Source organism: Talpa europaea, assembly GCF_964194135.1.
Source record: "Talpa europaea genome assembly, chromosome: 1".
Taxonomy (NCBI): domain Eukaryota; kingdom Metazoa; phylum Chordata; class Mammalia; order Eulipotyphla; family Talpidae; genus Talpa; species Talpa europaea.
Window position 1 is genome coordinate 1,674,598 of NC_140073.1, and position 16,360 is coordinate 1,690,957.

The window sequence follows — 16,360 nt, forward strand, 5'->3', positions numbered from 1 at the left end:
AACCAGAGCCCAGACCCCACACCTGCCTTCAACTGCATGATGGGAAACGTGGAAGAAACTTCAGGGCAGCGACTGGGAAGCTAAATGTAACCTGCACCGTTAATAAAGGTGGGACATCAGGAGGCGTCAGACGGGCGAACACCAAGGGTCTGTGCTACGCGCGAGCCAGCGCCCCTGCAGGGTCCTGGGGGGCAGATGGGGCTCACCACACCCAGCAGGGCCCGGAGCGGTCACGAGCGCCAACTCGTGGAGGGAAAGACCCGCTGCCTAGTGGGTGCTCGGCCAGATGCTGCCGGGGCCGCCATCCTGTGAGCTGCCACCCTGCACCCTCTTCCCCACTACCCCCTGCCTGGGAGTCCGCTTCTGACTTCCGTCTGGGAGGGCCTGGCCCCCGTCGTGCTGGACTCGGGACATGGGCTGAGCTGTGAGGTAACCAGGCGCCGTTCCCTAAGGGCCGTGATCTGGAAGGCGGCCCCTGGGGCCACTCCGGGCCGTGTGGGCGAGCCGGGGGCTGAGCCCACAGGGAGGAGCAAGCCCGGGCCCTGGAGCCGGGCAGGCCTGCAGGCAGGCAGGGGCCAGCCACCCTCCCCAACGGGCCTCTGGGCTTCCAGAAGCCTGGGCAGGGACCCCTGGTCTTCCCCTGGGCGACACCCTGATCCTCGCCGCTGGTCTCTGCGCGGGACGGCCCGCCCGCAGCCGGCCGGCCGGGACGGGAGGGGACGCGGCTGCAGTCACTTTCCAATGCAGGCACGGCTCATTCTCGGATTCTTTATTGGCAGTGGAAAATGCTTCAGTACTTTATTGAGAGAAAGCAATAAATAATACTGTGATAAAAATAGTTCAAAAGTAGACTGTACATATTTTGTTACATAATCTGGAAGTTCACAAAAGATTAATAGAAAAACAGAAAGGTAACCATGAATTGTACAAGTAAATTCGGAGCAGAAACCTCTACCCGGCTAAGGGTCAGCTGCATAATAAATAACGCACCGGGGGCTGCACACGTTTCTTGCTGGCTTTTTAATATGCCATTTAAAAAGTAAAAGTTACAGTTTCTACTTATACAATCCAAAGTGGCTCTATCATTAAACTCTAAAAATTTCTGAGTAGGTCCATTCAACATGTTTACAAACGAATGTAAAAAGATGATTTAAGTAGGGAAAATAAGGCCTTTGTTAGAGTCCAGACGTTTCCAGCCAGGCTGCCAGCACGGTGCCCTCATTGGTCCTCTGCCCCGGGGGCGCCTCTGGGCCCTGCTGCCCCAGGCCCCGTCCTCCCTTCCCGCCAGGCACTGACCAGACGAGCGGCCCGAGGGCGGAGCGTCTCCCAGCCCAGCTCCGGGAAGCTGCTCTTGAACTCCAGATGTTTTTCATCTGTTCACGCGGTAGAATAAAGCTTTTTTTTTTTTTTTTTTGCTAGAAAAAGGACAGTTAAGGTCAGTCACTGAAACACAGCATTAACTGCTTGACGCCGAAGTCGGCTCCTCTCGCCACGGTCGTGGTGGAGCCAGGACGGGCCCAGGGGGCTGCGCGGGGCCGGGCGCGCCCTCGCTCGGTCCCGGCGTGTCGTGTCGTTACAAAATCAGACAACCGTAATTACAATAATGCACAATTTACAAAAGCCCTGTATTTGTTCATAGAATTTATACATATAAGCATTACAGTATATTCATTTGAAAGACTAAAATTAGATTGTAAGAACATGGGTTGATTTGAAAGGATATTTATAGCCTGGATATACATGAAAAAGTAAGGAACTATATAAATGAAGCCATAAGTTTACATAAATATAAGAAACATTAAATTCTAAAATATTTTCTCTATGGTATTCATGAATTTTTCACTAATTAAAAACTCTGTAATAAAATATCTTAGGGTCCATATAACAAGTATTAACAGATTAAAGATTCCACTGAATTCTAAAACGTAGTCCTTGTAGGGTTCAGAATGCTGCATGATCACCGGTAGAAGTAGTGTGGGTAAACTGGAAGAGAAGCAGACATGAGGGTCAGTCTCACGGGTCCCCACACTGTCGCCCCAAGTGCCCCAGCACCTGCCTAGAGGCCCCGGCGCCTCCCGACTGCTCCTGCGGCCTTGAGTGTTCAGAGGACGTGCAGGCCCGTGCCTGCCAGGGGCAGGGCCTAGACCGGCTTCCTTCTAGTGTGTGTGGCAACGTGGCCAGTTAGGAGAACAGGTGACAATTCCCCCAATGTTCCAGCTGCGCAGGAAAGCATAACTGGGCCCAGGAGCCGTCCCCAGGCCTGGGGGCGTGAGGTGAGGGCAGGGCTCCGGGCTGAGCCACTCGGAAGGCCCACAGGAACAGGAGCCCCGACTGGCGCTGCTGCGCTCCTTCCTGAAAGCAAGTCTCGGGCCTGAGAGGCCACCAGTGCAGAGCAGGTGAGCCTCACGGAGCTCGGGGCCGTGGGCCCACCAGGGATGCACCAGGTGCCCAAGCGGGAGCGTGGGGCAGCCGGTGAGAACTGAGCTCGGTCACGTATTGCTCTCCAGCCTCCGGACCGGGACCCGAAACAGACGTCAGCAGACTCTTAACATAAGCCGGCAGTTTAGGGTCAAAGGAAAAGTAGAAACAGGTGTTTTCCCGTTAACACTTGAGGCCACACTAACCTCCTCATGGCCGAGACACGGAACACTGGGACCGTCTCCCTGCGGGAGGCTGGTGTCTCTGTGTTCTCAGGATTCCTAGGGTGTCGCCAAGGCCCAGCTGAACCTGGATGCCAGGGCGGGGCCTCGGCAACCTCGGGGACGGTGGTCGCTACTCACCCGCGGAGGCGCCTCAGCAGGAGTAAGTCCTGACTGTCGCAGAATCCAGCCTCTGCGCTCCTGACACACTGCCTGTTCGACAACCACAGGAGGAAGCGTGCAAACACAGCGTGCGGTTAGTCTTAGGTCGTCAGACACACTCACACCTGCCTTCGGCGTCCTGGGGGCCCCAGGGGAAGCTGCTGAGGGGGCTGGGCGGCCCAGGGGGTCACTGGCGTCCACCCCACGACAGGGTGTCACAACCCCACTTGAGGGTGCTGTGCTGCTCCACTCCAGATGGGCGGAGCGGCTGGACTGGCCCTGCAGCCCTGGGAGCTGTGCGTGTAAGGGGGGTGGGAGGCGGACCCCTCAGGGCGCTGCAGGCTGAGCCCCCCAAAGGCTAGGAAGCGGAGCCCTGGAGGAGGCAGAAGCTTCTTCAGGGTGTAGCTGCAGAGTGGGGGTGGACGCTACATGCCCTGGCCTCAGTTTACACCCAGGGAGCAGTGTGCAGCCTGGCGCTCCGGTGGGTCACGAGACCCGCGGGACGAGGGCTCCCCAAGCCCCTTGCAGAGTGCTCAGACGGTCTGCAGGGCTCTTGCTTCCTGCAGGCGCGGAGGGAACACACTGCATCCGTGCTCTGCCGCGTCACGAGGGTGGAGGCACTGAGGACGGGTCACCTTCATAAACCCTGGGATCCCAAGATGGGGAGGGGAGGGCTGGGGGTCACGGCTTTGATTTTCAAAGCGGTTGCAACAGCCCACTTGGCCGGGTTCCTGCTGCAGTTGCTGCACAGGGCCGGGCTGCCTTCCACGCACGCTGCGCCCTCTGTGAGGGCAGCTGCTCCTAGCCAGACTGCGCGCGGTGCGCTGCTGGCACTGAGGCAGCAGGGAAGTAAGCGCTGCCGTGGGGACCTTCCCATAAGCAGAAGGTTCAGTTCAAAGCTATGAACATGACCTGCACGCTCCTCGATGGCAAAGCTGCTCCCCGTCCAGCACGTGCTAGACGCGGGCAGAGAGGCAGCTCGTCACCAAGCGCGGCCTGCGGCTGCCCAGGGCCGCCACGCACAGGCGAGGGGCCAAGTCAGGGCTGCCACACAGCAGGCGAGGGCCAATTCAGGGCAGGATGATGGCAGGAAAATGTAAGCGCCGCATCACTCTCAGTCACTAGTGTCCTCTAGGCTGCCCAGCGCCCGTGAAGTGAGGGCATCTGGCAGGGACACCCCACCAGGACAGAGACATTGACAGGAGCCACTTTTCCAGAGGCCCCGGATGCTCACCACCGCCAGGGCGGGGCGGGCGGCCAGCACTCTGCAGTGGAGAGTGAGACCCGGGCTCCTGGCCCTGGCCTGACTGGGGGGACTCAAGTCCTACCCCGCGGCGCCAGCTGGGCTCACCTCTTTCTCCCTGACCTTGCCTGGGGGCAGCGACGGGGGCGTTGCGGGCAGGGTAAGAAGAAAGGGAAGGCAGAGCTGGGGGGATGGAGACCAGGGGGCTTTAAAGCAGACGCCAGCACCTCCCAGCGCGGAGGGAAGTGGGCCTGGGCTACGGGCCTGTCTCTCAGAGCTTCCTCTGCGCCCTCCACACGCACCCTGGAGTCGGAAGGCCGAGAACACACGCGCGGGGCGTTGTTAGCTGGACGAACAGGCCGACACTCAACCAGACAAGAACGCGACACTGAAGCCTGCACTGCTGTTAGACGCTCCCAAGCGGGTGTTAGGGTCACACGTACGCACTGAGACGGGAGCAAGCGGAGCAAGCCCGGGCTGCCCAGGAGCCACACCCGCAGCCACCTACCGTCCAGCTGCGTCTTCTTTGGCTGCATGGAGGGGGAGGACAGAGAGGACGTGACCCGGAAGTTTGCGGGGAGAGTCTCTGCTGACCCAGCAGCTAAGCCACGGACGTCCTTGGGTCTAAACTTCTTCCTCCAGGAAGGTGCTCTCCTGAAGCTCTTGTCGTCGTCCTGGCAGACCAAGGGCAGACAGGAGATGCTGCAAGCGGAGGACACAAACCCCGCGAGCAGCCTCCGAGAGGGCGCTGGGCGGCCCCGTGTTCTGCTCGTGCTTCGCCCCGTTCCTGACAACCACCCGGTTCTCGGTCCCAACTTGCAGGTTGAAAGGGGCGTGGCAGCCCCTATGCTGTGACCCCAAGGGGTAGGTTCCTCCTCTCACCACATCCCACCTCACAGGATCTGCCCTGCTGTGTACAGCATAAGCCCTCGGGTCCGGAAAGGGCAGCCCCGCTGTCAGCAGCCCCCCGCCCACCCCACACACTCCTGTCTGCTGTCACGTGCAAGTGTTCCTGGCTCCAGTGCAGTGACAGGTGGCAGCGCGGGAACACCTGAGTGACGTCCTAACAGCAAACTAACGCGGTGTGTCTTAAGCATCCTTCTGAGGTGTGCCCCCAAGCATGGACTCTGGGCCAGGCAGACGCCGAGGTGCCCACAGGAGACGCCCCACACCCCCTCCGAGGCTGCAGCAGGATCTGAGGGCTATCGAAGCTTGAACAGCAACGAATAAAAAGGGCAGCCACCTTACTGAGGGTATGCTTCTTTTTTTTTTTTTTTAAAGATTTATTTATTTATTTATTTACACAAGCACTAGGTACAGTTAGAAGCGCGGGAGGGTGAGAGAATTCACCAGAGCCAGAGCGGGGAGCAGAGCAGGCAGAAGGACCGAAGGACACTGCTGAGGGGAGCAGCGGGCGGCAGGAGAGGTCTGTGCGCCATGCGGGACCCTCCTCCGGTGGCCGGGGAGCAGCCGGGGATCGAACCGGCGCCGCAGAGGCTGCGGGCAGCCTCGCAACCCAGCGCTCAACCACTGCGCCCCCGGGGAGGCCCCTGAGGGTATGTTTCTTTTTTTTTTTTTTTTTTAATATTTTTTTTTTTTTAATAGAGGCATGCTTTATTTATTTGTTTGCTGGTTTGTTTGTTTGTTTTTGTTTATACATGCACTGGGTACAGTCAGAAGCGCAGGAGGGTGAGAGAATTCACCAGAGCCAGAGCGGGGAGCAGAGCAGGCAGAAGGACCGAAGGACACTGCTGAGGGGAGCAGCGGGCGGCAGGAGAGGTCTGCGCGCCATGTGGGACCCTCCTCCGGTGGCCGGGGAGCAGCCGGGGATCGAACCGGCGCCGCAGAGGCCGTGCGCAGCTTCGCAACCCAGCGCTCAACCGCTGCGCCACCGGGGAGGCCCTGTATGTTTCTTGACAGCTCTTTTGCTAACAAATTTTGAGCACGACTTCATCTGTAAAGATCATCTCCACACCTGGAGAGATACCCCCGAAGGGCTCATTCGAGGGTCACGGAAGAATTCACGCGTGAGGCGCATTAAGACCACCAGGTGAAGACTCACCTCATCGAACCTCCTGTCGGTCCCCACGACCAGAAGGTTGTTGAACTCTCTTTCCAACACAGCGCGAGCCTGAAATCAGAGGCAAGCCCTCAGCCGTCTCCAGCCATCAGCCATCAACACTGCTCCTAGCCGAGCCTCCTGAAACACGCCCCCAGGCAGGCCTCAAGCTGTGATGGCAAACCCGGGGTTTCAATGTGCAGCGAAGGACAGGATTTGGGGAGAGGGGCCCACGACCTCTTGGGATCACGCATGAAAGCATGCTGGGTGGGCTGGCGCTGGGGTGGTCAGGAGTCTTGGCCAAAGGGGCACAGGATAAAGGAGCAGAATGAAGCACCCGATCCTCCAGAGCACCCTCAGGCCAAGGAGAACGACGCGGGGCGTCACCCGCAGAAGCAAAGCCAGGGCCCCGTCCAGGCCCCTCCAGGACAGAACATGCTCGGGGCAGATGGGCCTGCGGGCAGCTCCCTGGCTTTGCAGACTGCAGGCCTCCATGCTGGCAGCGGGACCTGCGACGAGGGCGGGCGGGCACTGCTGGTGCCGGGCCACGACTCCAGAGCGGGGGAGAAGTACAGGCTGCCCGAGCGGTCTTCGGTCTGGCTCCGGGGACGCTCGCTGCACCGCGGGAGAGCCGGCTGCAGGCGGGGCGGGCCCTCACCTGCGTGTTCTGCGTAGGGATCTGTAACAGCAGGGCCAGGGCGTTGAAATCGAAGGTCTCGTCCAGGGCGATGAGCGCGCCGTGCACGCCGCTCTCCAGGAGGTTGTCGGCGTACTCCTTGAGCCCGATGGAGAGGACCCAGCGCACCACCCGGTCGTTGCTCCAGACGAGCACATCTGCCCGGGGACAGAACACGGAAAGTGGCTTCGGGGGCATCTGGGCCGTGTGGCCCGGGGCACAGGAGGGCAGTGCCTCGGGCTCCTGGCCCCTCAGCATGTGGGGGACGTGCCCTGCACCAGGGCAAAGGCCATGGCTCCAAGGGCAGGTCCGGACCTCCAGGCCCTGGCCTCCCCATGCTCCCCCTCAAGCAGACCCAAGCGGGTGACGTCACCACGCACACTTAAGAGCAGAGGGATGGAAAAGGACAAGGGTGGAGGGACGGGACACAGGAACCTGGAGGCCCGGCGTACACAGGTTTCTGCAGACATCAGGGCCCTGGACGCTTTCTGTCCTGCACAGGAGACAGCACCGATCTCCTCTGCACCCTGCTCAAACCTCTCGTGCATGATCCTGAGGCCTTTTTATCACTTTACAAGGAAACTTAAAGACACTCTCCAGCATGGCAGAGACGCTGGGAGAGGGTCTCCTATCACACAAAGCAGGGGAGTCATCAAATTGCCCCGGTGGAGGCCTGAACGTGGCCATGCCGAGCAGACGCCGGGCCGTCACCCTGGGGAGTGTACAGGCCAGGCACCGTGCTCGCCACGCACGTCCACGCGGGTGACCAACCACACCAGCCTCAAGAGGCCTCACCCCAGCCGCTTCCTCATCTTTAGTTTCTTTCTAAGTAAAACTGGGATGCAGCGACCCCTGTGCGCGTGGGACCCCGGTAAGGATGCGGAAGTCAGTCAGTCAGTCAGTCAGTCTGCGGAAGTGCTTGGCACCCAGGGGCCTCCGATGTTGGTGCTGTTTCTACGTCCCGGAAATTCCAGATTTTGAGCTTCAGCATTTATCTAACGACAAACTGCTCTGCTGATCCCTAGGGATGGGCTGTGTGCGGTGCCCACAGAGGGGAGCACCTCATGCCTTCCGACTGGACCCCCATGACCCTCACAGTTGGCTGAACCCCCATGTCCTCTCCCCCTGCCCTACCTGTTTTCTACCTGAAATGCCACCGTCTTCCTCCCCTGCGTGGCAGCCCCTCCCTGTTCGAGGCCGTCATGGCAGCTCTGTGCCGGCCTCTCCACCTGGGGCAGAGCTCCGCCGCTCTCTCTGTGCCCCTCTGGTCCCAGACCTACTGGCAGAACGGGTCCCCTCAGCCCAGTGCGCAGGCCCACGCCCGCCTGCTGGCCTCGGCTGGCAGCAGCGCCTCTGAAACAAGGTGTGGCAGCACCACAGCAGAGCTCCCGCCTCAGGAACACACCCCCGCCGGCAGGGGACAAGCACGGCAGCAGGTGCGCGCTCCTGGCCATGGGGCGCTCACGGCACCCGTCCCCCTCTCCTCTGGGCCCAGGCCAGGCTCGCTGTCTACACGCAAAGCCTTTCCTGCTTCTCTCTTGAAAACAGGCCCTCGCCAAGGCTGCAGATACGTCAGGAAGCAGAATGGGGCTCAGCCAATGAAGCCCGCGGTACTAGCCTTTGACCTCGCTCTGGCTTTCGTCTCGTTTTCTTTCCAGCTCTTTCCGGTCATAATTTAACTTTCGCAGGCACATGATTCCACACTGGAAACTGTTTCTATGGGGAGAAATAAAAAACAAGTGTTTTAGAGATGGCAACAAACAAAAATCTCTTAGTTGACTGAAAAGCATCCCAAGGCGCCACCTGTGGAAGCTGTCGACCATCTTCAGCTGCCCCCGCAGGTCCTTCTTGGTCAGGTGGTCCAGCATGCGCGCGTCCACCAGGCACTCCATGAAGTAGCTGCGGTACTGCGGGAGGCCCAGGCTGGGCAGCCACTCGTTGCCGACCCACTCGTGGTTCATGTCTCCGTAGGCCAGGGTCTGCTTTCAGGAGCAAAACAGGACCGTCAGGAGAGGCACCGCGGGGAGAGACGGCAGCTTCAACAGCCCCTCGGCTGCAGCGTCGCTGCGTCACAGTCTCCACCGCTAAGCTAACATCGTTCTTTATATTCTCTCAAACCACTTCGGTCTTTTTCACTCCCTTTCAATGCTAGTAAAACTTAGCAAAAGGAATTATGCCATAAAAACCTGTACCTCAACTGTGCTTATAAATTTAAGCTATTTACCCAAACTACAACCAAACGGTAGCTGATCACACATTATCTTTCTAAAATAGTATTTATATTTACAACAAAAAAAGATCACGACTCATGAACAAGTTTGAAGGATCAACCCAACCCTAATCATTAAGAGTACCTCTGGCTGGTTTTAATTTTATTTTTAACACTTAGTTTTCCAAATTTCCTTGATAAAATACATGTTCATTTCAAAATCAGCTACAAAATAAACGAGAAAAGTGCTAAACAAAGCAACACCCAGTAGGACCGGAAGGAGTAAAAGACCAGCCCACAATCAGGCACAGGGCCCGCGGCTCCGCCAGTGCCCGTAGTAACTGCCCAAACAGGGACGCCTGCAGGACGGCCCTGCCGCCCGCTGCTGCCCCCCCCCCCCAGGGACCACCCGCTGAGGAGGCTGGAATCTGCAGGCTCGGCTCCCCCAGGAGCTGAGCTGGGACTCAGCACGGAGACCGTATCGGGAAAGCGCCCGGTGGCTTGGGCGCGCCAGCGCGCTTCTGGGTGGCCCCTGCGGCAGGGGAGCAGTGGCAAGAGAAACGGTAGGAGACTGCCAATCACACGAAAGCGAAGACACAGCGTGGTGGAACGCTGGGAGCCCCTGAGCGCCTCCTCTGAAAGGCCAAGGGGGAGCCGTGACGGAAGTCTAGGTTTCAAGCGCTGACATTATAAATGAAGAAAAGCCGCAAATAACTAACCTGAGATTCTACCCTTAAAAAGCAGAAAGAGAGGAAATAAAATCCACAGCAAGCCGGAACAAAGAACACAGTGAAATAGGAGAAAAATATTAGCAAACAATGAAACCAAAATCTGTTTCTACTTGTCAAGATTAACTGGCCCTGGTCACAGTGGTCAGGGAGAAAGACACAGACGGTCACGTCACAGGTGACAGAGACACCAGGCCAGGTCCTCTGGGCGCCGAAGGATGGACAGGGGAGAGCATGGCCGTCCCCGGGCCGCCCAGAGCAAACGGGCAAGTTTCTCGAAAGACAGTGATGACACCACTCATGGGAAAGGCATGACCAACAATTACTAGAATCCAAATTTTAGTCATAAACTTTCTCAGAGGTAAAACCTCTGCCTGAATGGCTTCCCCAATGACCTCACCACTCACTCAGGAAAGGCATCAATTCCACACAAACGACCCTCGGTCGTTCTGTGAGGCCAAAACCAGAAAAACATATCGCAAGAAAACTGCAGAGCGACATCCTCGTAGACACAGATGCGACCCCCTAACAGACCATCTGGAAATGACACCATCAGCTCCTTGGCACTGGGCTGAACAGAAAACCACACCACCTCCTCCAGGGACGCAGCGAAGGCATTCGAAGGGCTCCTCCTCCCTGAGAGACCCCACCGCCCAGGGCACCTGAGCCGCTGGTCACGGGGAGGGGGTGGGGGGGCCGGGAGGGGACACCCTGAGCGCGCCCTCCCGCGAGCAAGAACCCAGCAAGCTGGTCTCTCGCCGCGGGACTCTGCCCCTGCCGGGAGGCGCGGACAGGAGTCGGCGGTGCGGGGCCAGGGACACGGCCCGCTTGATTCGCAGGTGGCCGTTCTCAGTGCAGAGAACGAAGCCGCAGACACCTCGGCAAAGCTGCGGGATACAAGGTCGGGAGCCGTACTTCCAAATACCAGAGCCGAACCGGGGATTAAAAATGGCTAAAAACTATTCACAGTACATGGAAACCCACGAGACCCTGAGCGAGAACCCCACTGGCCGGCGGGAGGCGCGCGGCGGAGAGACGAGCCACCCGTGCACACGGCTCCCGCGCAGGCCCCGGGGCGGGGCAGGCTCGCGCGCCAGCACACCCGCTCTCGGAAATGCAGCCCAACCACGCTGGAGCGAGCGACTCAAACGTCAACAAATTCTTTTTTTCACACAACTGAAAGGACCGGCTGCGGGAAGGGGAGGAGAGGCCCCCGCAGACCAGGCGGAGAAGCCCCCGGAGCCCGGCCCGCTGCAAGAGGAAAAGAGTGCGTGCCACCGTCTCTGGCCGCCACGCGTGAGGGGGCCGAGCCCCGATCGCCCGCAGAGGCCCTGCTCGGTCGCCTGTCCACACCCACTCCCGCCTCCCGGCTGATCACGTGTTCTCAAACAGACACGAAGGGCAGAGAAACGCCTGAAGGCGGAAGTCCACGGGCAGGCGCTCCTTATCGCCTCTTGGCTCGGACATCTGTCCGCGGTCTGTAAGCGGCCCCGACTGCCCACTCCTGAGGGTCACCGACCCCCATATCCGTCTCCCGCACCGCCGCCGCAGAGGGCAGGGCCAGCACAGGGCTCGGGGAGCACCTGGGCCGAGCAGGCCTCACTTCCGGCTATGACATAATCACAGTTGCACCTCAGCTTGGGGAACTCTGCAAAGTGGGGGATCCCCAGGCGGGTGTGATGAGCTAGTGAGGGCCGCAGGGCCTGGATCACACCCAGGCGACTGACACCCCTGGGCACAGCCCGGGGACGGGGTGCTGAACTTCTGTCTGCCCCAGAGGCACCCCGTGGTGTTAAGGACACTGGAAGCCCCTTCCTGGTCCTCTTGCCTGGAGGGGGGGTCTGGGGCCCAAAGTGAGTTCTGGCTGACTCTGCTGCCGCCAGCAGGGCCCCGGCTCACCCGCCCCACTGGGAAGAGCCAGGCTCCCTTCACTTAACAAAGGCCTCGAGCCCGTCTCAGGGAGGCTCACGTGGAGGTGCTGACAGCGTTGGGGGCTCATCTGAGTAACACGAGGGCCCTTTAGAATCAGCGATGCCTTTACTGGCCCTGTGGAGACACCTGGCCAGGCCGAGCAGCAAACGAGGCCACTTGCCTAGAGCAGCAGCCGGGAAGGGGCCTCCAAGACCCCGACGGCCTCTCTGAGGGCGACACCAGCGAGGCTAGCTCAGGGCGCAGGTGGGGGGGGGGCGGGCGTTTCCTTCTCTGGTTGTGACCAGGATGACTGACTGGAGCTATTCGGACGCCGGCAGAGGTACAGTTAGGTCCCTGTGCACGGTGTGCCGCTGAGGAGAGCCCCGAGGACACCAGCCCGCGCAGCCCTGCGGCTCCAACGTGTCGCAGACACCTGGGGCAGGCAACGCCCTGGGACTGAGGCAAGGCTGCGCATGCTCACATGGCTGTTTGTGGGTTCCCCTGGGAGCTGCAAGCTCAAACACATATTGAACAAGCAGAGGCTTGACTTCAAAAATTCCACCAGTAAGAAGGCCTGGGGGCACCACAGGATGAGGACAGGCCTCAGTCAGCGAGCAGCCCAGACCTGGGGTAACGGCTTTTCCAGCTCCTGGGCTGGGAACTTCCTAGAACGCAATTTCCGGCACGGGAACCCCACCAGGGACTCACACACATCACCTTGGGGCCTCCAGCGCCGTGGCTGCATATGAGACGCCGTGAGCTACGCCAGCTGGCTGCCATGGCCCGGGGAAGGTTCAAGATTGTCCATGAGACGTGCTCTTTATTCCTACGCTTTGCTTAGACCAGCACTTTCAAGTCATAAACAGTATTCTGATAAATTAAGATGTTAAAGGTCAAGAAAAGTGAACTACAAGTTTTCATGCTCCAATTGCTGGCTGTACATACAGTGAAGAACGTTACAGAGAGTCTCCAACCTGAGCCCAGCTGCCCTCCTCATCCTCCTGAGGTTACGTGGTTAGGATGCAAAAGAACACAACTATTAGTAACGGTGAGCGCGCGCGCAGGCCAGGGGTGCAGTGAGCGGGGGCACGTCTGACACCAGGACGCCATGCGACACTCATGCAAAGCTCAGCTGGGCCTCATGCACGGCGCCAGCCCCAGGCCAAGCACCGCCGGGAACCGTGGGCCAGCTGCCCAGTGGAGGGCACCTCAGCCATTCCAAAGGGCGCGGCCACACGATGGCAAGCAGAGCAAGTCTACCCCCCTGAGCTGGTAGGAAATCCCAAAACAATACAGGGGTTCTCTATTAGACATCGCATCAACCTAATACCCAAAGGAAGCGCTTATCCAGGGCGACTAAACATAAAGGGACATTTTTGTTTTCCACAAAAAGGCCAAGAACTGGGCGGCTGTGGAGGGGGGAGCGGGTGGAGGGAGGCGCACTCGGGGCCGTGACTGACCGTCTGTGGCGTGGCTGCCAGCGTCTCCATCTCTTCGTGTGTTAACCAGACATTTCCTGTGGTCTGGGGAGACCCAGTGACCGAGCACATCCCAGGCCAGGGAAGCAGTGACGGGAGGGAAGGTGGCAGACATGTGAGTGTGGGCATGCGAGAGGGCAGGCGGCACTAAAGCCACTCTTTCTCCTGAGTGGCCTGAGATGCCGTGGAGAGAAACACAGAGCGCCGCCCTCTTGGCCCTTGGAGGGAGGCCACACGGCGGTGACGCTGCACTGTCAGGAGTGCAGCCCGGGACGTCGAGGCCGCTTGACCACCTGAGAGGCGGTGGCCGCAGAGGTGGGGAACGCACTGTACTCCTGGGGCTGGGGCTAGTTCTCGGGGGACCGTGAAGCTACACGTTTAAAACCACGTCACCCAAACAGGCCCAAGAGGAGCGCAGTGCAGAGCCGAGCTCCAAGAGGCGAGGACAAGTCTCAGCAGGAGCCCCAAGGGCTGGGGCCACCTCGCCGGGAGAGGCCCCGGGGCCAGGCGACCGCGCTGGGGGAGCTGAAGAGGCGGGAGTAGGGCTGACATGACCCGCGTGGCGACCCGAGAAGGAGGCCCGTCACTGCCCTGTGTCCACGGGCTCATAAGGAGCTGCCTTCGCTAACACGTGTTAAAGCACCTCCCCTGGCAGGAAGGCCACGGAGGGGGGACCCAGGACATGCCCTCCGGGACAAGGCTGGTGAGCAGTGGGTGGGCCGTGGGCGCCGCTCACCTCCCCACGTCTCCGAGACACAGAACACAGACGGGCTCTTAGCCCCTGCGGGAAAAGCTGCTGGCAGCCCGGAGTCCGAGTGCCCCAGGCTCAGCTGTTCTCTGCAGCGTGGACGGACAGCAGACTGGGGGTGAGCCCCTCAACAGCGCCCACATCTGCCCTTATCTCAACCACCCAGTCTCTTCACTAGAGCCCTTCTTACCCTGTGAGGACTTTCAGGGTGCTCCCGGGCGGGGAGCAGTCAGTGAGCAGAGACAACAAGTGGGTGCACTTGCACACTTACGGACTGCTGACCCCGAGCAGGTGGGCCTGCAGCACCCAGACGGAAGGGCCCCAACCCATCAAGTCAAGTGCCACGAACACGGTAGCAGCGCCCCAGGAGCCAGCTTTGTCCTTTCAGTTCTGACAGACTCGTGCGTGCACGCCCTGCCCTCTCAGAGCTCCTATGAAGCGCAGAAGCGCCTCCCATGGCGCCCCCCCCACCCCACCCACAACTCGCGCAGTTACACGCGTGCTGTTTTGGACACTAACCGCCGCAGTGCACGCTGGGTGCCCACGCAGTTGGAGAAGCCCTGAATGGGACTTAGCACGTACCGTCCTGGAGGTGGGGGGCGCGGAGGGGCTAGTCAGCGACATGATCTCCTGGATGGCCAGCCGCAGCTTCAGGCGGTGCAGGGGGTTGCTGATGCCGATCTCCCGCTGGATCTCCGTGTCCGACAGGGCGGACATGATGGCGCCGCTCTTCACATTTGCTCGGCAGGCAGCCACATACCAGGCGGGCATCCCGACCCAGAGCTAGAGGCGGGAGGACGCAGGTCATGCCAGCGCAGGACGCATGCGATTTCCTCCTACCCCCTCCCATGCCCAGGACATACCTCCAGCCAGACGACGACTGTCGGCCCGTCCCACTGAGCAAAGGGCAGGCCTTGCCTCCGGGCCCCCTCGAGCAGCTCGTGCCTGCAGTGACAGGGGCGCAGGGTTAAAGAGGCACCGTCACCCACAGAGCACCAGCTGGCGGAGGAGGATCCGGTGAATTTTCAAGTCTCATCGCTTTCCTGGAACCTCCTCGCCGTTCGCCTGCGCTAGCTGGTCCGCACTGCAGGTTTCCTTGCCTTGCAGGATAGTCTTACCAACTTGAACAACGCCCAGCAGAGCCTCATCTCAAGGCAGTGGCCGCTGGAGGGAGAGGCCAGTGCTGCCCCCTTTCTGAACAAGGAGGCTGCGTGGGGTCGGAACAGAGACGCTGCCGCCGCCAGGCCGCCCACCTCTGTGTGACGAGGAGCGAGGCTGGGCAGCAGCTGCCATCTCCACCCTGCGCCGCCCCGCTGGTCGCTAGACGTGGCCTCCTGTGGATGCCGCTGCGGACTGCACATCCTAACAGCTCCTACCAAGACGCAGGAAGCGCGAGCCTGGACACAATCCCACCACCACCACAGTGAGCGGGAGGCCCAGCAGCCCCCGGCTCAGAAGCCGGGAGCACACTGCCCCACAACCCTGAGCACTCCAGCCGGGCACAGACATCACGCTTTAAAAGCGATTCTGCTGCTCGTGACAGCTGTCAGCGGGGACACACAGCGTGACGCATGCCTCCCTCCGGTGTGCCGCCTGTCGCAGACTTTCCAGAAGACACGACCCCTAAAGACGAAGGCCCGGGAGGGCAGATGACCAGACCGGATAAGACGGCCCACGAGCTCGGGCGTGGACGCCCCACGTCATTCTATAAGTCCTGAGCCTTTAAGCAGTTGTGCCCGCAGCGATTCCCGCAGAAGGCGTCGGTCTCTGCCTTGTAGACGTGGCTTGTCAGTGTATCTGAGGAGCGCTGGGCTTCTCTAGTGTCTAAGCTTGAAGCGCCTCAAGTGAAAACAGCGCGTCTAAATTCAACTGAGGCCTCCAGACGACACCGGGGTTACCTGGAGGAACCGTGCCGGAGCAGGCAAAGCAAGGCTTCATAGCAGTTAAAGCAAAAAAGACAAACTTTGGGGTTCAAATAAGCAGAGCTCCTCGATCGTGAAGAAGAACGTGGGTGCGTCAGCGCTGCCGCCCTCTCAACCCAGAGGGGCAGGCCAAGGGGAGCAGGGCCTGGCGGGACGGGGTGCGCCGCCACCCACACTCCCAGGCCGCAGCAAGCGCCCAGCCAGCGGGGACTGTCCCACGCAGCCCGGTACACACGTGCCCAGGAATTGGGAAGAAGCCAGCACACACTCCCGACGCGGCAGGAAACCCAACTTGTATGGCGGGCATGGACCGGAGGCAGCAGCTACAGGGGGACAGCGCCACACATCTGTGTCCAGTAAGGATGAGGACGGGGCCCAGCGCCAGGCCGGTGTCCGAGGCCCAGGGCTGCCGACCACACCGGGAGGTGCACAGCCAGGCGGCAGTCGCCCACACCACATGACAAGTCCTACACGGCGCGAGGACCTGCTGCAAGGGTCTCCAGCATGCCCCCGGGCAGGGAACCAGAGCACTGGGCTTCCAGCAGTTCCATGAATGTAAGAGAAAGGACAATGTTTGTTGCACCC

General features: G+C 60.2%; 1 protein-coding gene across 3 annotated transcripts in view; it reads right to left on the reverse strand.

Annotated features, from left to right (window-relative positions):
• Positions 1-2,694: 2,694 nt before the first annotated feature.
• The window catches only part of PPFIA1 (PTPRF interacting protein alpha 1), a gene marked incomplete at its 5' end in the record, with an annotated part of 52,138 nt that continues 38,472 nt past the window's right edge, over positions 2,695-16,360 (reverse strand). For 2 of the 3 annotated variants that reach the window (XM_084248273.1, XM_084248272.1), the window contains 10 exons: positions 2,695-2,848; positions 4,549-4,718; positions 6,107-6,175; positions 6,762-6,937; positions 8,398-8,495; positions 8,583-8,758; positions 12,602-12,628; positions 13,088-13,150; positions 14,436-14,636; positions 14,717-14,798. In XM_084248273.1, the coding sequence (XP_084104399.1) occupies positions 2,794-2,848; positions 4,549-4,718; positions 6,107-6,175; positions 6,762-6,937; positions 8,398-8,495; positions 8,583-8,758; positions 12,602-12,628; positions 13,088-13,150; positions 14,436-14,636; positions 14,717-14,798 (1,117 nt within the window). In that variant the 3' untranslated portion in view covers positions 2,695-2,793. The remainder of the gene's footprint in view (positions 2,849-4,548; positions 4,719-6,106; positions 6,176-6,761; positions 6,938-8,397; positions 8,496-8,582; positions 8,759-12,601; positions 12,629-13,087; positions 13,151-14,435; positions 14,637-14,716; positions 14,799-16,360) is intronic. The other variant, XM_084248274.1, reaches the window with a different exon arrangement.